The 25,321-nt window shown below is 44.3% G+C and overlaps 3 protein-coding genes across 11 annotated transcripts in view; 2 read left to right on the forward strand and 1 right to left on the reverse strand.

Moving 5' to 3' along the window:
- The window catches only part of LOC139559502 (uncharacterized), a 5,137-nt gene extending 1,831 nt beyond the window's left edge, over window positions 1–3,306 (forward strand). For both annotated transcript variants that reach the window (XM_071375561.1, XM_071375560.1), the window contains exon 4: window positions 965–3,306. In XM_071375561.1, coding sequence (XP_071231662.1) covers window positions 965–1,947 — 983 coding nt within the window. In that variant the 3' untranslated portion in view covers window positions 1,948–3,306. The remainder of the gene's footprint in view (window positions 1–964) is intronic.
- Window positions 3,307–3,432: 126 nt separating this feature from the next.
- On the forward strand, window positions 3,433–14,067 carry LOC139559503 (E3 ubiquitin-protein ligase Midline-1-like). 2 transcript variants are annotated; one of them, XM_071375563.1, is made up of 8 exons: window positions 3,433–3,551; window positions 3,744–4,025; window positions 7,404–7,721; window positions 9,214–9,306; window positions 9,395–9,479; window positions 12,895–12,984; window positions 13,117–13,176; window positions 13,297–14,067. In XM_071375563.1, the coding sequence occupies exons 2-8, from the start codon at window positions 3,756–3,758 to the stop codon at window positions 13,827–13,829; spliced, it is 1,449 nt and encodes a 482-aa protein (XP_071231664.1). In that variant the 5' UTR covers window positions 3,433–3,551; window positions 3,744–3,755; the 3' UTR covers window positions 13,830–14,067. The 2 variants fall into 2 exon arrangements, with proteins under 2 accessions (XP_071231664.1, XP_071231663.1); XM_071375562.1 differs by having other exon boundaries at window positions 3,451–3,551; window positions 3,741–4,025.
- Window positions 14,068–15,212: 1,145 nt separating this feature from the next.
- Window positions 15,213–25,199, reverse strand: tox4a (TOX high mobility group box family member 4 a). 7 transcript variants are annotated; one of them, XM_071375554.1, is made up of 10 exons: window positions 25,095–25,199; window positions 23,652–23,711; window positions 23,394–23,459; window positions 22,962–23,255; window positions 22,593–22,847; window positions 19,957–20,361; window positions 18,016–18,096; window positions 17,144–17,896; window positions 16,902–17,056; window positions 15,213–16,729 (listed from the first exon to the last, which is right to left on the reverse strand). In XM_071375554.1, the coding sequence occupies exons 1-10, from the start codon at window positions 25,098–25,100 to the stop codon at window positions 16,672–16,674; spliced, it is 2,133 nt and encodes a 710-aa protein (XP_071231655.1). In that variant the 5' UTR covers window positions 25,101–25,199; the 3' UTR covers window positions 15,213–16,671. The 7 variants fall into 7 exon arrangements, with proteins under 7 accessions (XP_071231655.1, XP_071231654.1, XP_071231658.1 ...); XM_071375553.1 differs by having other exon boundaries at window positions 22,962–23,258; XM_071375557.1 differs by lacking the exon at window positions 23,652–23,711 and having other exon boundaries at window positions 25,095–25,181.
- Between the last annotated feature and the right edge of the window lie 122 nt (window positions 25,200–25,321).

The raw sequence follows: 25,321 nt of genomic DNA on the forward strand, positions 1-25,321 counted from the left end.
CTACGCCGTCATGGATTAAAATCCTGCAGCGCACGCAAGGTCCCCCTGCTCAAGCCAGCGCATGTCCAGGCCCGTCTGAAGTTTGCCAATGACCATCTGGATGATCCAGAGGAGGAATGGGAGAAGGTCATGTGGTCTGATGAGACAAAAATAGAGCTTTTTGGTCTAAACTCCACTCGCTGTGTTTGGAGGAAGAAGAAGGATGAGTACAACCCCAAGAACACCATCCCAACCGTGAAGCATGGAGTTGGAAACATCATTCTTTGGGGATGCTTTTCTGCAAAGGGGACAGGACGACTGCACCGTATTGAGGGGAGGATGGATGGGGCCATGTATCGCGATTTCTTGGCCAACAACCTCCTTCCCTCAGTAAGAGCATTGAAGATGGGTCTTGGCTGGGTCTTCCAGCATGACAACGACCCGAAACGCACAGCCAGGGCAACTAAGAAGTGGCTCCGTAAGAAGCATCTCAAGGTCCTGGAGTGGCCTAGCCAGTCTCCAGATCTGAACCCAATAGATTATCTTTGGAGGGAGCTGAAAGCGACAGCCCCGAAACCTGAAGGATCTGGAGAAGGTCTGTATGGAGGAGTGGGCCAAAATCCCTGCTGCAGTGTGTGCAAACCTGGTCAAGAACTACAGGAAACGTATGATCTCTGTAATTGCAAACACAGGTTTCTGTACCAAATATTAAGTTCTGCTTTTCTGATGTATCAAATACTTATGTCATGCAATAAAATGCAAATGAATTACTTAAAAATCATACAATGTGATTTTCTGGATTTTTTAGATTCCGTCTCTCACAGTTGAAGTGTACCTATGATAAAAATTACAGACCTCTACATGCGTTGTAAGTAGGAAAACCTGCAAAATCGGCAGTGTATCAAATACTTGTTCTCCCCACTGTATATTTGTTATAAAGGGTTGAGGTTACCATCTAACAACTATTTTATTTTCTATCCTCTAGCCCCTGTGTATCCAAACCACCTCTCTGGTACTGTTCAAAGTTCCCAAATTAAGCAGAAACTCCAGACCCTCAAGACAGAATCAGAGAACGGAATGAACACAGAAAGGGTGACTAAAGTCATCTGCCAAATGGTCCCAAAGGCAGAAGAGCAGTATTCAACACCACAGCCTAATTGTAAAGAAAAGCCTACCCAGGTGGAGCCCCAGCAGGCCAGTGTCAGCACCGCAAAGGAGACCGCCTATAGCTCGTCTTCCTCAGATGGGGCTTTGGCTCCTGAACAGGCTAAGAGAAAGTTGACATCTATGGGTGCATTGGACCAGATGATGATGAGGAAGAAGGTGGATTTCAAGCTGGACCATATGATGAAGAAGGTGGATTTCAAGGTGGACCAGACCTCCCTGGAGCACAAATTGACGAGGGCCTGCTCGGTGCTGCTGGTGAACCTGCTTTTGGTGCCTGGAGACAAGAACTCTGAAGGGAAGAAGGCTAATGGGAGCAACTGTCACAACAGCAAGAGGTTCCCCATGCCCAAGGACCTCAAAACCCACCAGGGCCTCCACACAGGCCGGCGCCTGTGCTGCTTCACTCAGTGTGGGAACGGGGTCTGGCGGCTTCAAAGCGTCCTCTCTCCGATCCGCTCTTACGGCTGCAAGATCTGCGGGAAGAGGTTCAAACGCAGGAAGATCTTGAGGAGGCACGAGCGCTTCCACAACGGGGAGAAGCCCTATTCATGCTACCAGTGCTCAAAGATGTTCGCCCTGCGGAAAAGCCTCCGCAGGCATGAGAGGTTCCACACGGGGGACAAGCCTCACAGCTGCCTCCAGTGTGGGAAAAGCTTCCGGCTTAGGGACAATCTGAAGGCTCACCTGCGCTTTCACACAGGTGAGAGACCTTTCACCTGCTCCTTCTGCTCCAAGAGCTTCAGAATCCTCAGGAACCTTGAGGAACACAGCGTTGATCACTTGGGAGTGACAGCGAAGTAGCTCACTTTCCGACAAAGAGAGCTGTGCCTAAGCATTAGCACCTAGCAGCCTTTATCGGCTGGTTGTGTAAGCCGCATTACAAAGCTTATCTACCTCTAACTGAAACTACTAAATGTCCATTCCTCATTTATAACCTATCGTTCAGCATTTGTTGTTTTTGAAAGATACTATGATTGTAAATAACCATTATGACGGAAGATGGGGACAGTGGAAAGATCTGAAATGAGGCAGTCAACCATCCTGCGTAGGTTTGGATTGTCCAGAATGATCATCTGAGTAAAGCTTTAGTGGACACTGATGTTATTAATAGCCATAATGTTTTTCCAGACATCGATTATGCCTAGTCCTAAACCAAAAAGTTATTTCAATGGAGATTTTCTATTGAGCATGCTGGACTAGGCTTAATCTGGGTCTGGAAACTGGCCCTAGGTCTTTACACTGTATTTCGTTGGCCAAAACACAAGGGACATGGAACTGTTGCATGTCTCTTTGAAGAATACATAGTGTTGTACATTGGCCAGGGCTGAGATTAGTTTGAGGTCTTTCTCAGACAGCAATCTGTTTTCATGATACATCTTTTCACTTTGTAGTAAATACAAACAGATTGTTCCTTTGTGTATTTTGGTTTGTAAGTAGTTGTAAAGGTAGGCTTAAATTTGCATGTTTGTTTTATACTTTTATCTTGAACCAGTATGCCAAATACTATAGTAATGCAGCAACTGTCTCTCCTCTTTGTTCATAGTGCTGTTTTTGTCAGGAGAACACCCTCCTTACTTTTTCCTGTGTTGACGTCAGGGAAGTTTATCTAAAGACACATGACTTAGTTTAAAATTAAAATAATGGGAAGTATGATGCAGCCTTTAATTTTGCAAATACACATTTGAATGTTATCTGTAGAGAGAAGTTATTTCATATATCATTTTTGATTGAAGCTGATTTCTCTGGCTTGTGATTTGCTGCAGATGTTACAAATATGACTACATGGCTTTTATTTTTAATACAAAATTGTTTTAACCCTTAACACTTATCTGTGTTCCAATTAAAAATATATTATTTTGGCCAAGAACCTGATGGTCACTCTGACGGAGCTTGTCCTTGTGTGGTATTGTGTGTAGATTGAGGGGGGAAAAAACGTTAATCCATTTTAGAATAAGGCTGTAACATAACATGTGGAAGAAGTCCAGTGGTCTGAATACTTTCCTAATGCACTGTAATTCCTGCATCTGCGTGAAAAGGTCTGTTTTATGGTATGTACTGTGGTTGGCCCTTTTGTCTGGCAATAAAAAAACACCACTTGTATTATTGGTTTCACTAATGTCTTATAAAAATTGACACATCAGAAGTGTCTGGTTGTGTGAATCTCGTCTCTTTTGTTACAAAAGTTCATGTATGTTACAGTAGTTTATTTTATAGCTTATAGAAAAATTCCAGCTCCAAAGATATAACTGCAGACTACTTCCCTGTTGTGAAGTGGCTCCAATGACAGTTGAGTCTAGCCCCGCCTCCAAAGGAAGTATAAACAGGGAGCTTTGCTTTCACTTTTGAATGTTTGAACTGTACACAGGGAAGCACACACAGGCAAGGACTGAAAGCTGACATTACAGGTAAATTATTGCCTTTTGTGTGATTTAGCGGCAGTACACAGACCTTCCCATGTCTAATTGCCTACTGCGTTAACATGCCATTCACTTCAGCAGATGGCTACTATTTGAAACGGACATTTTGGAGCACCACCTACAGCAGTCAGGGGATACTTCATTTCCTTTTAACCTTATACTCCAATCTTTGAACAGCAGGAAGGGAGCAAGATGGACGAAGACTGTACCATTCCTCTGTCAAGCAAAACCCAGCTTGAGGTGTTGCTGACATGCCCAGTGTGCCATGACATATTTAAAGACCCGCACCAGCTGTCCTGTGGGCACAGCTACTGTATGGTGTGTCTGGAGGGCATAATAGACTTCGGTTCAAACATGCCCTTCCGCTGCCCAGACTGCAGGGCCTACTTTGGATCCACGATTGACGTCCAGAAGAGCTATACCCTGGCTAACATCGCAGAGGACTTCAGAGAAAACCTAAAGGTGCTCCTCTCAATTTGTTCACAGATCTGGTTTATTACTTCTGCCAAGACTTCTGTTACATGTATCATAATTTGTGTCTTTATCTGTCAGACCTGGGGCCATTATGAATCACTACGCCAGGCAGACATTTGATTTCCATAGGCTGGCCAGCTATTTGTGAACGATTTAAAAAAAATGGGTGTAATAGCAAAGACCATGAGTTTCAAGTTTGGGGTAGCTTACAATTTATCCTACAATTTCTACTGATATGCACATTTTCGTGGAACAGTTTCCTTTCAATAATAACGTTTTCGTTTCTCAAAATCATTGTCACGTGGTGAATCATACAAATGAAATCTAAAAGTTCAAATTCAGCTATGGTGAGAGCACTAGCCTCTGCCACATGGATCCATTGGCGGATAAATAAGTGAGAGCATAGAACTCAAGAGAGCCTATAACTTCCATTATCAACTAATTAAAATGCATAATAAAAACAGTAGAAAATATCCTGATGAAAATTCCGGTTGTTTCAATCACATTCATCTCTCTTCTCCGCCTGTCTGCCTCCCTTTCTATCGGTCTTGACTTGAGTTTTTACTAGTGAAGTTCAACATTGTATCAATTTATCACGTGGTCCGACCGGAAGCTGTAACGAACGAACTTGGAACAGTTTATCACCTCAAAGTTTCCTGCGCCAGTGAGCTTCTTCTTCGGTGGGGTTTATCGAGGTTGGCATCCAACGTTATGGTGCATTACCGCCACCTACTGCAATGGAGTGTGGGTCAGCGACAGGGAGAAACTAAATCCTATCTGCCAGCCCCATTACTCTTAAACAAGATAACCACATATTTGAGACTATATCTAATAACGTTATACTCCGTATTCTCCTTAAACTACTTCCCTGTATCCCCTTCCGGTGAGCTTGGGACAGAAAGCTGTTTTTATGGCATTTCCACTGGATATATGGGATCATCAGTTCATGATATTTTGCTCTTTCACACACTGGCTAGGTGATTATTGAGGCCGGGAGTGTTGGAAAGATTTTCAAATAATGAGGAACTATGATTCCCAATGGCTGTAAAAAAAAGAATTAAAAAAATACTTTGTTGACTTGTGTGAGGCAAAGAAAAAATTGTGTTGTACATGGTGAGTTAAGACCAGTGGCAATTTTAGCATGTAATTCTTGGTGGGGCAAACTCAACATATATATTTTTTATATACAGGCCAGCAAAGCCAATAAACAACACTAAATAATGCATTAATTGCACTATAACGGTGACAAACGGTGCCTACAAACTGTTAGGGCCTACATAAAGCTGTCCCAACAGCAGAGATTTCTTTTCAGGACCATGGAGTGAATCCTTACCACTGCTACACCTGGTTATCAGCAGAGCCTTGTCTGGCAGGGAAACAGTTCATTCAGCCTCGTTTACTGCCTTTTTTAAAAACATAGCTGATATGGCTGACTTGCTTAAACAAATGTGGTTTCTACTGACAATTGAGATGTAAAAACTATGGCATAAGGGGACGAAGAGTAGACGAGAGGCAATCCGTAATTTTGATTAAGACATTAATTAGCGAGCTAGAACAGACATAGTCAATAACTATTTGTTCAGCACTTTTGAAATGTATAGCGACAGAATTCAGAATCCAAGGGCCTTTCTTACAGTATTCTCCCTGTATAAATCAGAACCGTAGCATAAATAGAGGGGGCTTATCTTACAATATTCAATGATGACATTTCTCTAAAACAGGCTATAGGCTACATGTGCACCACCAAGTCAGAACAGTAGGCTAAATTATAAGGGGGAAAGTGACCAAATTATTAGGGTGAGGCACATGGTCCAATGTATTCAACCTTTTCTGGCTCATGGTGTTGCATGTGAATTATCCTTTTAAGCTTGGAAAAAAGACCCTTAAACCCAGACTTGGACCACACACACTCTCTACTGAATAGCAGGCTAGTGATTGCTTTGCAATGCTTGTAGTTAGCCACTGATTCCTTCCGAACCACTCATTGTTGAATTTGCGATTTCCAACTTGTTGTGTAATGTTTATGTCCAATGGCCGATGAGCACTGATACCTTTTATCTCTAATTTCTCTTCATATGACACGGATTGAAATGGATTTGCCAGTAGATTGTCGATGTGATTCATGATGATGACTGCTAGCTAAGATTTTGAAAGTATGCTGTTGACATGATCAGTACAATCAAAGCTATGGTAGATATAACGTGATTTGACGTCATTTTATCTGTGGCCAATGACCTTGAGCCTTCTTGTATGGGCACTTCTAATGTAAATCTATGACAGCACCCAAGTAGACTTGAACTTTCTATCTCTCCCTGTAGATTTTGCGGTGACGTAGTGTCCCCATAAGTGAGAGAACACTGAGCCAATCCCGGTGCAATTAGAGAAGATTACCAACCCCTACGCTCTGTATTTTCCGCTGGCTGCCCCTCCACCACAGACAGCACTGAGCTAGGCTGCAACACCTGCAGCTTTATTAACTCAATAAATGTGTTTAGAAACTGATATGACACATATTAATGCCAAAATAACATGCAGAACAGGCACAACCTTTTTTGGAATTATTGTATACATTTTTATTTGAGCTAAACCGAAAGGTTGCAAGATCTAATCCCTGAACTGACAAGGTAAAAATCTATTGTTCTGCCCCTGAGCAAGGCAGTTAACCCACTGTTCCCCGGGCGCCGAAGACGTGGATGTCAATTAAGTCAGCCCCCCGCACCTCTCTGATTGAGGGGTTGGGTTAAATGCGGAAGACACGTTTCAGTTGAAGGCATTCAGTTGTACAACTGACTAGATATCCCCCCCCTTCCCTTTCCTAAACAGATGGGACTCAAAACCGAGATGCTCATGTCTCCGCCCTAACAATGGGAGTCTTTGTCCCAAAGGCAGGAAGACAGGCAACAAGCTTAGGTCTGCATATTATTCCCGTAGAAACACATTAGGCTTATACTGGACAGAATTTGTGAGCCCTCTCGCTTCACCTCTTCCTCTTTGCTGAAACTATATCACCGGAGAAAGCATTCGAGTGAGCGAAACAGCGCCCCTCTATATATAGCCCATGTATCTGATGCTGTCTGGACAGAAATAGCATGACATGCCATACTCTTTTGATCCAGACAGCATCAAATACATGGTCTACACATACTGAGACAGAGGGACACTGCTTCGCTTGCTTGGATGCTTTAACTGAGATTGATGCGTCTCTCAGTCAAATAAATTATAAATATTTCAATATCTTATTTGGGAGGGCAAGGAAGTATGGTAGGGTGGGCCCATAACTCTGGCCCTGCTACCTGTCACTAGATTGGTTTTGTTGACTTATAAATTAACCATGATTAACTGATTGATTTTCTGATTTAATTGAAGGCTAAGAAGACAGAGAGTGCGTATTGTGACTGCTGTCCAGAGAAACAGAGCCTGGCAGTGAAGACGTGTCTGAAGTGTGAGGTGTCACTGTGTCAGGAGCATGTCCAGGATCACCTGCAACTACCTGCCTACATGGGACACCCTCTGGTCAAACCCCTGGGGGACCTGAGCAGGAGGAGGTGCCCTGAGCATGACGATGAGGTGCTGAGGTACTACTGCTCCATGTCAAAAACCTACATCTGTAATATCTGTGCCATGGACAAGAAGCAGACAAACCTCACTGTTGACACCACCAACGTTCTGGGGAGAAAACTGACTGTGAGTTTTTCACCTCTCTTCTTAAGGATAGCCATAGGAGAAATATGTACAATGCTAGTTTTGCATATTTGATTTATTTTCTGTTACCCTCATTCAACCAGAGTAAATGGGGTGTGGTGTGGCGGGGAAGGATTTGGGGGCAGAGACTTTCTCATACACATAGTACACTTCCAGGCAGGTACTGTATGTACTGTAGAAATCCCGGGTTTGAGAATGAAGTGAGGTTCTTCCAGTCTTAATCCAAAAAATTTTGTCTCACAAACACAAACTATATCGACTTTATTATCCCACCAGGGGGAAATTTGTTTGTTCATGTGCTTAAAAGACACAAATAGGGCCTCCCGGGTGGCACAGTGGTCTAGTGCTCTGTCGCAGCCGGTCGCGGCAGGTCCGTGGGGCGACGCACAATTGGCATAGCGTCGTCCGGGTTAGGGAGGGTTTGGCCGGTAGGGATATCCTTGTCTCATCGCGCTCCAGCGACTCCTGTGGCGGGCCGGGCGCAGTGTGGCGGGACTGGCGCCCTGTGGCGGGACTGGCCCCCTTGGTTAGCAGCGTGCTAACCAAGGGGGCCAGGTACACAGTGTTTCCTCCGACACATTGGTGCGGCTGGCTTCCGGGTTGGAGGCGCGCTGTGTTAAGAAGCAGTGCGGCTTGGTTGGGTTGTGCTTCGGAGGACGCATGGCTTTCGACCTTTGTCTCTCCCGAGCCCGTACGGGAGTTGTAGAGATGAGACAAGATAGTAATTACTAGCGATTGGATACCACGAAAATTGGGGAGAAAATGGGATTAAAATTTTTTTTTTTTTAAAAAGACACAAATAAATACACCATAAAACAGAATGATACACACACCACCCAGACATTCTGCACATGCATAATGATTGGCACAATATTGTAATGTATAATATCACAGACAAACAAACACAGGAATAATAGCACTCCTCAAACACAAGTACATATACACGGAGTATACCAAACATTAGGAACATTTACCCTCAAAACAGCCTAAATTCGTCAGGTCATGAACTCTAAAAGGTATCGAAAGCGTTCCACAGGGATGCTGGCCCATGTTGACTCCAATGCTTCCCACACTTGTGTCAAGTTGGCTGGATGTCCTTTGGGTGGGGGACCATTCTTGATACACACGGGAAATTGTTGAGTGTGGAAAACCCAGCAGCGTTGCAGTTCTCAATAAAAGCCGGTGCGCCTGCAACCACTACCATACCCTGTTCAAAGGCACTTCAATTATTTGTCTTGCCCATTCACCCTCTGAATGGCACACATACACAATCCATGTCTCAATTGTCTCAAGGCTTAGAAAACCTTTAACCTGTCTCTTCCCCTGATTGAAGTGGATTTAACAAATTATATCAATAAGGGATCATAGCTTTCACCTGGATTCACCTGGTCAGTCTGCCATGGAAAGAGCAGGTGTTCTTAACGTTTTGTATACTCAGTCTACATCTGTGAGTATGTGTGTAAATGGGTTTCAGGCATTTATGGAGCAGCAGTTCCAGGTGCTAGAGGGAAAGCTACAGGAATGCAAGGACTCTGTCAACAAGTTGAAAGAAGACTTCAAAAACGAAGTTAGTTCTATGTTTGTGTACTCTACTGTAATGCTTTGATTGTTTTTGATTTCTTGTGAGATTCATAGTTTTATTTCTCTGTGCACAGAGGCAGAACTCTAATTCCAAAGACTCCCGCATTAACAGTGTAACTGTGGTGTTGCTGTGCCTCTGGTTCATTGTCCTTTATTATGGTGAGTAGATCTGATAATGACGCAGTCAGTCACGTCTTGGATTTCTTTATATAGTATGAAATGAGTCAATTACTCTCTTACTTGCCCCAAATAACATTGTCAGTCATTGACCTGCATACACTTGGACTTCAGCAAGGTGTATGTGTGGGTGTATCAAATCAAATTCTATTGGTCACATACACGTGATTAGCAGATGTTATTGCGGGTATAGCGAAATGCTTGCGCTTCTAGCTCCGACAGTGCAGTAATATCTAACAAGTAATATCTAACAGATTACACAACATATACCCAATACACCCAAATCTAAGTAGGAATGGATTAAGACTTTATACATATTGACGAGCGATGTCAGAATGGAACGGACAAAGATACAGTAGAATAGTATAGAAAAAACAGTATATACATACAGTGGGGAGAACAAGTATTTGATACACTGCCGATTTTGCAGGTTTTCCTACTTACAAAGCATGTAGAGGTCTGTCATTTTTATCATAGGTACACTTCAACTATGAGAGACGGAATCTAAAACAAAAATCCAGAAAATCACATTGTATGATTTTTAAGTAATTAATTTGCATTTTATTGCATGACATAAGTATTTGATACATCAGAAAAGCAGAACTTAATATTTGGTACAGAAACCTTTGTTTGCAATTACAGAGATCATACGTTTCCTGTAGTTCTTGACTAGGTTTGCACACACTGCAGCAGGGATTTTGGCCCACTCCTCCCTACAGATCTTCTCCAGATCCTTCAGGTTTCGGGGCTGTCGCTGGGCAATACGGACTTTCAGCTCCATCCAAAGATTTTCTATTGGGTTCAGGTCTGGAGACTGGCTAGGCCACTCCAGGACCTTGAGATGCTTCTTACGGAGCCACTCCTTAGTTGCCATGGCTGTGTGCTTCGTGTCGTTGTCATGCTGGAAGACCCAGCCACGACCCATCTTCAATGCTCTTACTGAGGGAAGGAGGTTGTTGGCCAAGATCTCGCGATACATGGCCCCATCCATCCTCCCCTCAATACGGTGCAGTCGTCCTGTCCCCTTTGCAGAAAAGCATCCCCAAAGAATGATGTTTCCACCTCCATGCTTCACGGTTGGGATGGTGTTCTTGGGGTTGTACTCATACTTCTTCTTCCTCCAAACACGGCGAGTGGAGTTAGACCAAAAAGCTCTATTTTTGTCTCATCAGACCACATGACCTTCTCCCATTCCTCCTCTGGATCATCCAGATGGTCATTGGCAAACTTCAGACAGGCCTGGACATGCACTGGCTTAAGCAGGGGGACCTTGCGTGCGCTGCAGGATTTTAATCCATGACGGCGTAGTGTGTTACTAATGGTTTTCTTTGAGACTGTGGTCCCAGCTCTCTTCAGGTCATTGACCAGGTCCTGCCGTGTAGTTCTGGGCTGATCCCTCACCTTCCTCATGATCATTGATGCCCCACGAGGTGAAATCTTGCATGGAGCCCCAGACCGAGGGTGATTGACCGTCATCTTGAACTTCTTCCATTTTCTAATAATTGCGCCAACAGTTGTTTCCTTCTCACCAAGCTGCTTGCCTATTGTCCTGTAGCCCATCCCAGCCTTGTGCAGGTCTACAATTTTATCCCTGATGTCCTTACACAGCTCTCTGGTCTTGGCCATTGTGGAGAGGTTGGAATCTGTTTGATTGTGTGTGGACAGGTGTCTTTTATACAGGTAACGAGTTCAAACAGGTGCAGTTAATACAGGTAATGAGTGGAGAACAGGAGGGCTTCTTAAAGAAAAACTAACAGGTCTGTGAGAGCCGGAATTCTTACTGGTTGGTAGGTGATCAAATACTTATGTCATGCAATAAAATGCAAATTAATTATTTAAAAATCATACAATGTGATTTTCTGGATTTTTGTTTTAGATTCCGTCTCTCACAGTTGAAGTGTACCTATGATAAAAATTACAGACCTCTACATGCTTTGTAAGTAGGAAAACCTGCAAAATCGGCAGTGTATCAAATACTTGTTCTCCCCACTGTATGAGATGAGTAATGCAAGATATGTAAGCATTATTAAGTGAATGAGATACCGTATAATAGTATAGAAAACAGTATATAGACATGAGATGAGTAATGCCAGATATGTAAACATTACTAAAGTGACTAGTGTTCCATACCTTAAAGTGGCAAGTAATTCCTAGTCTATACCTATAGGCAGCAGCAAGCTGTTTTTCAGTCTCTCGGTCCCAGCTTTGATGCACCTGTACTGACCTCGCCTTCTGGATGATAGCGGGGTGAACAGGCAGTGGCTCGGGTGGTTGATGTCCTTGTTGATCTTTTTGGCCTTCATGTGACATCGGGTACTGTAGGTGTCCTGGAGGTTGGGTAGTTTGACCCCGGTAATGCGTTGGGCAGACCGCACCACCCTCTGGAGAGCCTTGCTGTTGCGGGCGGTGCAGTTGCCGTACCAGGCGGGGATACAGCCCGACAGGATGCTTTCAATTGTGCATCTGTAAAAATTTGTGAGGGTTTTAGGTGACAAGCCAAATTTATTTAGCCTTCTGAGGTTGAAGAGGCTTTGTTGCACCTTCTTCACCACACCGTCTGTGTGGGTGATCCATTTCAGTTTGTCAGTGATGTGTGCGTCAAGGAACTTGAAGCTTTCCACCTTCTCCACTGCGGTCCCGTCGATGTAGATAGGGGGGTGCACCCTCTGCTGTTTCCTGAAGTCCACGATCATCTCCTTTTGTTTTGTTGACGTTGAGCACCACTCTCCCAGAGCTCACACCTCCTCCCTGTAGGTTGTTTCGTCATCGTTGGTAATCAAGCCTACTACTGTTGTCGTCTGCAAACTTGATGATTGAGTTGGAGGCATGCTTGGCCACGCAGTCATGCGGTGGTGAACAGGGAGTAGAGGTGAACAGGGAGTACAGGAGGGGGATGAGCACGCACCCTTGTGGGGCCCCAGTGTTGAGGATCAGCGAAGAGGGGGTGTTGTTTCCTACCTTCACCACCTGGGTGCGGCCCGTCAGGAAGTCCAGGATCCAGTTGCACAGGGCGGGATTCAGACCCAGGGTCTTGAGTTTAATGATGAGCTTGGAGGGTACAATGGTGTTGAATGCTGAGCTATAGTCAATGAACAGCATTCTTACATAGGTATTCCTCTTGTCCAGATGGGATAGGGCATTGTGCAGAGTGATGGCGATTGCATGGTCTGTGGATCTATTGGGGCGGTAAGCAAACTGAAGTGGGTCTAGGGTGGCAGGTAAGGTAGAGGTGATATGATCCTTGACTGGTCTCTCAAAGAACTTCATGATGACAGAGGGGCGATAGTCATTAAGCAGTTACGTTTGCCTTCTTGGGTACAGGCATAATGGTGGCCATCTTGACTGAGTGGGTGGGTGCACACGTGTGTGTCTGATGAACATTTTGTCTCCATCACAGCATATAGTTCCTCTCTGGAAAATCAAACCCTCACAGACACACTGAAGAAACAGGAGACTCTCTTGCACGATGTCTACTCCTCCGTGGCAGGTGAGAAGCAAATAAATAACTTTTGTTCTTTGTGGATGATCAAACTTGAAGATTCCTGTACTGTAGAAATAAGTATGGCAATACATCTTTATTGCTGTGTGGTAATAAGAGATGTGATGTATTTGTTTACAGAATTCATAGTTGACAATCCACCAAAGGGCTACAGAAATGCAGACACCAGAGAAGCCCAACGTAAGCAGTGATACAATGGGTCTATAGTGTGTGTGTGCGTCAGTCTATCACTGATCTGATGTGCTTGTTTGTGTGTGTATATGTGTGTCACTGATCTGTGTCCCCATTTGTCTTTCTTAGGTGCTCTGACTCTGGACGTAGACTCGGCCAGCCCTTTTCTCAAAGTGTCCCTTGATCTCCAGTCTGTGGAGAGAGTGGAGGACAAACTGTCCCTCCCCAGCCACCCCTCCCGCTTTGACAAAGCCCCCCAGGTTCTCACCACCCAGTGCTACTCCTCTGGGAGACATTACTGGGAGGTGGAGGCCAAGGGCTACTGGGACATCGCTGTGTCCTACCAGAGCATTAAGCGCAAGGGGACTGAGGGCCCTGTTTTTGGCCTCAACAAGGAATCCTGGAGCATCACACACAATGCAAAGGGAAACCTGTTTGCCTACCACAACAAGATGAAGAGGGAAATCGCCAAATCATTGAAAGGCAACAGAGTGACAGTGGTGGTAGACTATGGGAAGGGAACCATCACCTTTTCTGAGGTGAATATCAACCTGACCAAGCTGCACCAGTTCAATGCTCAGCTCAGTCAGCCTGTGTGCCTGGGATTTGGCCTGTACCGCGTAGATCCTCCCAGTAGAGTCGCCATTATAGAGACCCAGTAGTGGCCCTACGCGGCACACTCATCACAAAGCACTGGACCAATGACTGTAGAGAATAACCAAGTATTGTCTCTGCTGAAACAAAGATGTAAATGTTTTACTACAACTCCCGTTGTCTCAGGTTTCTATTATACAAATTTACATTTAAGTCATTTAGCAGACGCTCTTATCCAGAGCGACTTACAAATAATGTTGACATGATTCTATTGCATCTTGATTAAAAGTTGAAATGATTGTTTTACCTAATGTGTCCATCAATATTGTATTTTTTTTAATTTCTTTTTTACATTATAGTCATTTAGCAGACGCTCTTATCCACAGCGACTTAGTTAGTGTATTCATCTTAGGATAGCTAGGTGGGACTACCACATCAGTCATAGTAGGTACATTTTTTTCTCAAAGTTGCTATCAGCGAAGTCAGTGCTAGTAGTAAAAAAAAATGTCTCTATTCAATCCGCATGGCGGAAGTTCAGCTTTACAGCTTGATTGCAATTTAAAGGCAATGTTCCGCTTTAGCGGAGACTCCATTCAAGATAAACGTGCCATATGTCAGTTCAATCTGAAATTACCTTTACATTTCTATCACAGAATCTGTAACTCTTTAGCTTTACAGATTGAAGTCAAGTGAGAGTTTAAATTTATTTAAAAAATAATAATAACATCCTTACCTTTTCTAATGTACGCCCAAAAAGGGGGTGTTTTAAGATACTCTTTGAAGAGGTAGGTTTTCAGATGTTTTCGGAACATGGGCAGGGACTCTGCTGTCCTAGCGTCAGAGGGAAGCTTGTTCCACAATTGGGGTGACAGAACAGAAAAGGGCTTTGACTGGGCCAAGCAGGATATGCCCTCCCGTAGGGGTGGGAGGGCCAGCAGACCAGAGGTGTCAAAACTAAGTACTCAGGGGTGTAGGGTTTGAGCATAGCCTGAAGGTAGGGAGGGGCAGTTCCCCTTGCTGCTCTTTGTAGTAGATGCATCAACTGGAAGCCAGTGGAGTGTGCGGAGGAGCGGGTTGACATGGGAGAATTTAGGAAGGTTGAACACCAGGTGTGCTGCGGCATTCTTTAAAAATTGCAGGGGTTTGATGGCACAAGTGTGGAGCCCAGCCAACAGCGAGTTGCAGTAGTCCAAACAGGAAATGACAAGTGCCTGGATTAGGACCTGCGCTGTTTCCTGTGTGCATACCAATGGGAAGTAGCAACCCAATTAAAAAAAATAGGCCTTTATTACTCCTATATGAGGGGAGAATATTTGTTTTTATTGTAAAGGATGTATTAAGTAAATTCAGAGTGAGAGGCTCATTAATTACTGTTGGTCTGTCGCAGCCATCCCTTTTAGCACAAACATTCACCGCTACTCACAGTAAATGAGACACCAGAGTTTGAGCTCTTTATCTTCATTGCTCTTTTATTTAAAAAATAATGGAATAACATGAAAGTCAAATTGACCTTGATTTCTACAGTCATTTATTCTACTAATATTTTACAATAATGAAAAGTAAGAAAGTCTCTAGAGCCCACTAAACTATATGTGAACAGAAACCAAGAGCGTAGCATGATACGCCACTTTCCTCAATCTGATATTTTCACTATTTCCTGACTTGGTTTCTTAAAGAGACGCTGAGACATTTTTCGAGAACCTAAAGGCAACCAACAAAAGATGGGTATCAAATATTTATCCAAATAGATAAGAATAAAGATGGAAAACTTTTTATGAAGCTTTTGGCTGCCATGGATCACAAAAAATACTTTTTCCTGTCAAAACTGACTTCAAAAATAAAAGTATGTGGACACCCCTTCAAATGAGTAGATTCGGCAATTTCAGCCACACCGTTGCTGACCGGTGTATAAAATCGAGCACACAGCCATGTAATCTTCATAGACAAACATTGGCAGTAGGATGGCCTTACTGAAGAGCTCAGTGATTTTCAAAGTGGCACCGTCATAAGATGCCACCTTCCCAACAAGTCAGGTCGTGAAATTTCACCCCTGCTAGAGCTGCCCTGGTCAAATGCAAGTGCTGTTATTGTGAAGTGGAAATGGTCTAGGAGCAACAACGGCTCAGACGTGAAGTGGTAGGCCACACGAGCTCACAGAATGGGACAGACGTATGCTGAAGTGCACAGAGCCCTGATCTCAACCCCATCGAACACCTTTGGGATGAATTGGAACGCCGACTGCGAGCCAGGCCTAATCGCCCAACATCAGTGCCGACCTCACGAATGCTTTTGTGGCTGAATGGAAGCTAGTCCCTGCAATAATGTTCAAACATCTAATGGAAAACATTCCCAGAATAGTGAAGGCTGTTACAGCAGCAAAAGGGTGGACCAACTCCATATAAATGCCCATGATTTTGGAATGAGAGGTTCGACGAGCAGGTGTCCACATACTTTTGGTCATGTAGTGTATGTCAACATGTGACGGCACTATGATCCAATATACCCTCTGGAATAGAACCCTTTAGATCCCCACTATGATTTCAGGTTCCTTCATATGGTATACATCCTCTCATAACACCATCATTGTGAATGGATCCAGTAAAAGGTATGCAAGTCCAAACAATATAACACACAAAAAAGAGATATACTTCACTCCCTGTCCTCGCACGTTTTATCTCGGCCACCGTCTCCACTGTCCATCTCTAAATGAATCCCATGTGTTTTTATGGTGCTCATTTCCTTCCACTGGATCGCTTTGTGGTACATGGCACTCTTCTTTTCCCCAGTTGCTCTCCTCCAAACGCCATTTCTTCCTCTCATCCCACTCAGTCTACCTCAGGCCTGTTATCACCCTTGACCCAACAAGACACGCAAATAACAATTCTCCCCTTGTCTGGGTATGGCCGGTCTTTACTTGACAACCATGGTGTTCTGATTCCTGATGGAGCACCAGGCCATGAAGATATCCCTGAAGGAGAGAAAGGGGAAAAATTAAAAAGACAAGTCTAAGTCAGTCAACATAATCAATCATGTTCCTTTTTCTATTCCAACACAACTTCTACTTAAACCTCCCAAAAAACGACAAACTTTTCTCACAGAAAGAAAGGAACACAAATACATTTATATCCAAACCCACAAACCTGCAGTGAGTGGCAACACATTCACTGCTGCAGTACTCTTTGTCCCAGTCCGTGCTCTCTATTGCAGGGTTGGTGCATCCTACTCGTACACAGAGAGTCAGGGGGCCAGAAGCAGCGTCAGTGGCACGTGGAGACACATTGAACTCCATTTCCATCTGAAGAAAAAGAGGTGAAAGTTGAGAGGAATTATTGAAACGCCAAGTATATTTAACATGAACATTGGGTCAGAAACCACAGCTAACCTCTCCCGAAGTGAACTCTTCCGTAACCGAATCCTCATCTGCACTCGCCGTCAAGTCAGTGGACTTCGCCAACTGCAGAGCCACTGTAGGGGTGGAGTATGCTGATGCAGGCACGGCGGAAGTGTTGACACCAATTGAGTGGGCGGTTGCTGTTGTCGTAACAATAATAGGCAAGGATGAGTCTGCCTGCAAAGAGGCCGGGACTATCTTGATCTGTAGTGGAGGAGGAGGTGTGGCGGTGATGGACACAGGAAGCCCTGGCCCGGCATTCCCTCCTCGGGGCTTGGCCTGTAGGGGAGGTGGGGCTGGGGAGTGTACCATCTGCTGGAGCCGCGGGGGAGGAGGGGCGTGCTGCATCTGCAGCAGAGGTGGGGGCTGGCGCGGGGCTGAGGGCAGCAGGGTGCGCACGCCGCCAGGGAGCACCGTCACCATGGAGTTGGGTATCTGATGGAGCTTAGCCCCGGCCTGGAGCATCTGTTTGGAGATGATGATCTTGGTGATGGTGGGGGTCAGGGTCGGGGTGGCTGTGGGGCCCAGGGTGGGGGGCTTGCAAGCTCCTGTGCGGGAACGCGTGGTGACTTGGGGGACGTCCAGAATAATGTTGGAGGCGCAGATGTTGGTGATGGTATTCTGGTCTGCGATGTGTTGGGGGAGACGGGAGGGGCGGGCGGGAGCCAGGGGGGCCAAAGGCACTGGCTCAGGTATTGGAGGAGGTGATGGTGAAGAAGCTGTGTCCATCACTTCAATGGAGGGCTGGGGAAATGAGCACATTTTTTGAAGAGATAACAATAGCTTCCAGACATTTACAGTAAAACATTGTCAGAGCTATAGTCACACGATTTCCAAATGAAGACAGACCAAGAGTTTCTTACCTGTGAGAGCTGATTGGCTCTGTAAGCTGCTAGTGCCTTCAGGTACTCCTTTTTCGCTGCTTCCGTCTTCCTCTTATACACCTAATAGTGACAGAGGGTATATTTACTTAAGTAAAGACGTGTGTAAAGGCTACATTTTTTACCACAAATGTCCTTGACATTTTCTAAATGTACAGATAACTGCCAAAATAAAGGAAACACCTACATAAAGTATCTTAATAGTGTCGGGCCACCACAAGCCACCAAAACAGCTTCAATGTGCCTTGGCTTAGATTCTACAAGTGTTTGGAACTCTATTGGTGGGATGCAACACCATTCTTCCATGAGAAATTCCAGAATTTGTTGTTTTGTTGACGCTGGTGGAAAACACTGTCAGGCACCGCTCCAGAATCTCCTACAAGTGGTTCAATTGGGTTGAGATCTGGTGACTGACACACACCCTTTAAACCCTCTATGCTTCTTTGAGACCCCTCTTTCAAAGCCACAGATCTCTTTTTCTAGCCATGGTCATCAAAATAAAATAATAATTAACTCAGGAACCACACCTGTGTGGAAGTACAGCTGGAGCTGGAGGCAGGGCTTTCTCCTATAGAGCTCCATTTTTATGGAATGCTCTGCCTACCCATGTGAGATGCAGACTCGGTCTCAACTTTTAAGTCTTTACTGAAGACTCATCTCTTCAGTAGGTCATATGATTGAGTGTAGTCTGGCCCAGGAGTGTGAAGGTGAACGGAAAGGCTCTGGAGCAACAAACCGCCCTTGCTGTCTCTGCCTGGCCGGTTCCCCTCTCTCCACTGGGATTCTCTGCCTCTAACCTTATTACAGGGGCTGAGTCACTGGCTTACTGGTGCTCTTCCATGCCGTCCCTAGGAGGGGTGCGTCACTTGAGTGGGTTGAGTCACTGACGTGATCTTCCTGTCTGGGTTGGCGCCCCCCCTTGGGTTGTGCCGTGGCGGAGATCTTTGTTAGGCTATACTCTGCCTTGTCTCAGGAAGTTGGTGGTTGAAGATATCCCTCTAGTGGTGTGGGGGCTGTGCTTTGGCAAAGTGGGTGGGGTTATATACTGCCTGTTTGGCCCTGTCCGGAGGTATCGTTGGATGGGGCCACAGTGTCTCCCGACCCCTCCTGTCTCAGCCTCCAGTATTTATGCTGCAGTAGCTTATGTGTCGGGGGGATAGGGTCAGTTTGTTATATCTGGAGTACTTCTCCTGTCTTATCCGGTGTCCTGTGTGAATTTAAGTATGCTCTCTCTAATTCTCTTTCTTTCTTTCTCTCGGAGGACCTGAGCACTAGGACCATGCCTCAGGACTACCTGGCATGATGACTCCTTGCTGTCCCCAGTCCACCTGGCTGTGCTGCTGCTCCAGTTTCAACTGTTCTGCCTGTGGCTATAGAACCCTGACCTGTTCACCGGACGTGCTACCTGTCCCAGACCTGCTGTTTTCAACTCTCTAGAGACAGCAGAAGCGGTAGAGATACTCTTAATGATCGGCTATGAAAAGCCAACTGACATTTACTCCTGAGGTGCTGACCTGTTGCACCCTCGACAACTACTGTGATTTTTATTATTTGACCATGCTGGTCATTTATGAACATTTGAACATCTTGGCCATGTTCTGTTATAATCTCCACCCGGCACAGCCAGAAGAGGACTGGCCAACCCTCATAGCCTGGTTCCTCTCGGCTTCTTCCTAGGTTTTGGCCTTTCTAGGGAGTTTTTCCTAGCCACCGTGCTTCTACACCTGCATTGCTTGCTGTTTGGGGTTTTAGGCTGGGTTTCTGTACAGCACTTTGAGATATAAAGCCCTTCTTACATCAGCTGATAAATACATTTGAAGTACCTGCTTTTTAATATATTTTGTATTCCTCATTTACTCAAGTGTTTCCTTTATTTTGGCTGTTACCTACATGTGTATTAGTCAAAGTGTATGTACTGTATACCTGTTTCTGCTCTTCCCCAAGACTGTCCCACATGGAGGCTACTATCGTGGACACCTCTCCAAATGTGGCGTTGGGGTTCTGGCCCTTGATGGCAGCCTGAGTGTCCCTGAAGAACAGGGCGTAGGCAGAGACTGGTTTCTGGGGCTCGTTGGGATCTTTCTTCTTCTTTCCCTTCTTCCCTCCTCCAGGCCCTGCCGTAGCGGCCACCATGGCAGGCTTGCCCCCGCCGCGCCTCACCAAGGCACTGGAGACTGAGGAGGCGAGCATGGGGGAAGAGGCTGGCATGGTGGAGAGGTGGGAGAGTACCGCAGGGGAGACAGACAGGGACATCGGAGAGTCGACCAGCACACTCTTCGGGGTGACAGCGGGACCAGTGGACAGAGAGAGACGGGGAAAGATACAAGGCTAGATCAGCAGATTTAGTAAGACTTAGCAAGACGCACCTTGCCGAAATTATTCAGACCCCTTGGATTTCTTCCAAAGCGTGTGATAAACTGGGATTAAAATTGATTGTAAAAAAAAATGATGCAAAAAATACTCTAATGGTAAAGTGGAAGAAAAATGTATTAAAAGAAATTAGTGACCCAATTAGGTACCGCTTTAAATTACACTTAGCTTATAAAGGCTTCATAAAGCCTTCATAAGTGCTACATAAATGTGTTACAAAGCTTCTATAACCGTATGTCATGCTTTATAAAGGGTTCATAAATGTGGCATAACTGAGACAATCACCCATGTAAAATGTGACATAACCCACTATGTCAAATATGATATAAACATGTGCTTCATACAGCGTGACATTTCGTGCTGAAAGATGGCATACGCTCTAAAGTGAAGTCACGTTAGTCACATTACACCTAATCTCGTTCCCAGACAGGCAGATACTTCCGTCCAAATGCGTAGGTCTGGTGGTCCAACGCATCAAACTTCCTTAGTTAGGGTTAGGTTTAAAATACAATTTTAAGAAGATAAATTGTGGAAATGGGTAGGGCTTATATACAATGACTTTTGACTGTGTTATGTAGTGACGATTACAAAAATGACCAAAGATTTACAACTCAAATAGATAGCCATTGCATAATTATTCAGCCCCTTGTTTAGGCAAGCCTAAATTAGTTCTGGAGTCCAATTTGACTGTGTGAAATGAATATGGGTTGATATGATTTTTAAAATAACTAACCCTTCCCTCTGTCCCCCATACATACAAAATCTGCACGGTCCCTCAAGCACAGATTCAACTACAAATACCATGGAGCTTTCGAAAAGCCTCATAAAAAAGGGAACTGATTGGTAGATTGGTTATTGTTGCCTATCAGACCTTGAATATCTATCTTAAAACATGGTCTAGTTAATAATTATGTTGTGCACTATGTATTAAACCACCCAGACACCTCAAAGATACAGTCGTCCTTCTGAACTGAGCTGCGGGACAGGAATGAAACCGCTCAGGGGTGTTACCATTGTAGCTGTTTTGAAATCACCAGAGTTCAATGGCTGTAATGGGAGAGAACTGGGGATGGATCAACAACATTGTTGACTACACAATAATGGGCTCCCGAGTGGCGCTGCGGTCTAAGGCACTGCATCTCAGTACAAGAGGTGTCACTGCAGTCCCTGGTTCAAATCCAGGCTGCATCACATCCGGCCGTGATTGGGAGTCCCATATGGCTCAGCGTGGTATGGCTCAGCGTTGTCCGGGTTTGGCCGTCATTGTAAATAAGAATTTGTTCTTTAACTGACTTGCCTAGTTAAATAAAGGTTAAATAAAAAAATGACCTAAATGACAGAGTGGAAAGAAGAACACAAATATACAAAATATTCCAAAACATGCATCTTGTATGCAACAAGTAATACTGCAAAAGAACATGGCAAAGGAATACACTCTTTGGCCTACATGCAAAGCTCTAGGTTGGGGGAATTGCAACACACCACTGATTACCTGCCTCCTTATTTTCAAGCTTGGTGGTGGCTGCAGCATGGTATGGGTATGATAGACATCAGCAAATACTGGGGGAGTTTTTCAGGATAAAAATAAACAGGATAGGGCTAAGCATAGGCAAAATCATAGAGGAAAACCTGCTTCTGTCTGCTTTTACACCAGACACTGGGAGAGGAATTAACCTTTCAGGAGGACAATAACCTACAACACAAGTCTACACTGGAGTTGCTTATCAAGAAAAGAGTGGATGTTCCTAAGTGGCCAAGTTACAATTTTGACTTAAATCTACTTGAAATCCTATGACAAGACTTGAAAATGGCCATGATCCCTAACATCTTGACAAAGCTTGAAGAATTTTGAAAAGAATAAATCTGCAAATATTGCACAATCCAGGTGTGCAAAGCTCTTAGAGATTTACCCAAGAAGACTCCCAGCTGTAAAGGCTGACAAAGGTGTTTCTAACATCTATGGACTCAGGGAGCTGAATACTTATGCAACGACTATATTTTACTTGTATTCATCTTTTAATGTTAGAATTTTGGGCCCACTTTGACAGAGTATTTTGTGTAGATTGTTGACAAACATGACTACTAAATCCATTTGAATCCCACTTTGTAACACAAAATGTGTAGAAATCCAAGGGGTCTGAATACTTTTGCAAGGCACTGTATAAACAAACATACAAATAGACACTCACCCTGAAGTCATCCATATCATCATCCTGGAGAGAGCCCGCTGGAGAGGGCGTGACAGACAGCTGGTCAGGTGATTTGGAACGAGACAGAATGTTCCCGCCATGAAGGCCAAGCCCGAGCTGGGCGCTCAGATCTGATTGGTCAATAGTGGTTAGCTGATTGTGTCCCAATAGGCCATGATTCATGTCACCAAGTGGGACATCAATGGTCATTGGAGAGGAGCTGCTGAAATGGGAGCCAATGGAGTGGCCAAGTTCCTAGAGTGACAAGGCCAGGAGGGTTTACTTAGCAGTAGCGCTTAACAAAAACATTAGCATTTGAGAAAAACACATTCTTGATGTACAAAGCTATTCATAAAGTACACTACTTACCACCCCTAGTGTTGAACTGAGCAGGGCCCCCCCTCCAGGCTGGCTCATCACCCCCAAGCTCAGGTGCTCCAGGACCTGAGAGGTTGTGTTCACATAGGTGGAGGCAAAGGAGGGGTCATTGCCCCCCACCACAGCATTCCTCGCCAGGCTTCCAGCACCCGCGAGACTCCCTGCTCCACCTGACAGTTCCCCAAAATGGGAAACCACGTCCCCCACACTGAGTGCCGTGTCCGGGTCCAGGGAGATTGGAGGGATCTCAAACACCTCATCACCAAGACTGGGGGTATGGAATGTCTGCTAAACAGAGAGAAGGAGAAGGACAACTGTTAATGGGACAGATACATTACATGAACATGTTACGTGTAAATACACTGCACAATGTCAATAATATGTAGTATGGAAACTGCGGGCTTCTAGGATCATGATACCCACCTCAGAGGAGAGAAAAGGATGACCTGCCCCAGATATGGTAAGGTAATTATCACTGCCCCCTGGAAACTGCCAAACAGAAATGGGATTTAGTACTTATGTTGTTTTCTCAGTACAGTGGATCTCAGCTCCATTCAGTCCAAACATATCAGGCTCAATTGGGACAGTCACTTGACTCGCCTGCGGACGCATACACAACATATGTTATTTTCATTTCGTGTGAATACTCTTTCCCCCCTTGTTTAGAAATAGGCCCCATACCTTGTTAATTGGGTCGTATCCATTATACGCCTGTGCTTCCAAGAACTCCGGGTCGACATTCTGACCAGTGCCATCAGAAAGTTCAGAGTAAAAGTTAAGATCCATCGTGACACACCAATCAAAATTGTGCGATTTAACTACGGATCAACCAAGATTGGCGAGCTCTTTGCAGCTAATGTAGCTAGCTAGAGATCCCCATCATGCCAGACAAGACGAATCAATCGACACAGGTTTTCAACTGGTGTGCTAGCTATAACCGCTAGCAGTACAGAAATATATGTAGTTAGCCTAACTAATGTTAGCTAGGTAACCTCAGTTTACAAAATTAAATTGCAAATAACTGATTTGTTCAGCATTCTCAGATAGATACTTGTAGCTCATCAAAGAAAACTCAATTCGCTAACATTAGCTAGCTAGCAGGCTAGCCAACAATGCTAACGCTAGCTTTCAATGAAGCATTCGGATTTAGCTCACGTTTGATGTTATTTTTTTACATATATTTTTTAATTATTTTAAAGATCTTTGTTCCCCATAAGAATCGAAATCTGACCGTAAGATATTTAGCTAGATATCAGGCAATTTGTCAAAATCACGTTGCTCGGGCTAATTCGGGTCCATATTCAGCAAACTCGACCAGGCTCGACGCTGTGATCTAGTCAATTAATATAGTAGTCGAACAAGTCTGTCTAATCGAGTAAACATAATCGATCGCGTACTCAGGACTAAAGAACAGACATGCTTATCTAATGTAATAGTTCGATGGAAATATCTCTAGAATATCTCCATTTATTTAACCTTACTGGACAACATAGTAATACAACTCTGCTCAGACCTATCCAAAATGTATAGGAAATTGGGATATGGGTCAATTTTGAATTATGCCCCTCAACTTCTCGAAGTGTACACTCCCCCTCGTGGAATTTTAAGGAATGGATTGGTGTGAGAACAGGAAACTTCCCCAATGCCAATCCAACACTCTTTATTGTGATGGACATAGGACTAAATATGTTTCAAGACGATCTGATTATCCTAACTTGTAAAGTTGTCCATGAAAATAGCTAGTTATATATGTTCTTCGATCTAAGTGTGTGTGTCTGTGTGAGATCAGCTCGGGTAGGAGTTGCATGACAAAGCAAAGGAGTTGAGTCCAGCGAGAGAACCTCGTTTACATTGAAAAACTAGCTACTTATACAAGTTAGTTAAATATTGTCATAGTAAAAAGGTGGTGTGATATGTAGGGTTTATTAGCTAAACAAATGACAGCCAGTGATGGTCGTGTCAAGAATGACTGTTGGTGAAGTTAACACAACCGAGGCAATTTTTGGGGGATAAATCCAAAAGCTAGTTCAAATGGCAAGATGGTAGAAAATATGGAGTTCAGTAGATTTAGCAAACAATCCTACTCTATCTTAAATAACGAAATATTCGTAAACTATATCTTACCTCCATCCTCACTACATCGGTCCGCTGCTTTCCTAACTCTATTTTGTGTTTCCTCTTTTCGATACTTGGCTTCCGGGTTTCCTTGGATTTATTCTGGGGAAATGACGTCACTCCTGTAGAGATTTCTTAGTACTGATGATAAACTTAATTAAAACAAGTATGACAAATCGTGCCATAAGAATGGTATTTCCAACCTAGTTCACATACTTAATCAAATGAGTAAACAG

Source organism: Salvelinus alpinus, chromosome 30, assembly GCF_045679555.1.
Source record: "Salvelinus alpinus chromosome 30, SLU_Salpinus.1, whole genome shotgun sequence".
NCBI lineage: Eukaryota > Metazoa > Chordata > Actinopteri > Salmoniformes > Salmonidae > Salvelinus > Salvelinus alpinus.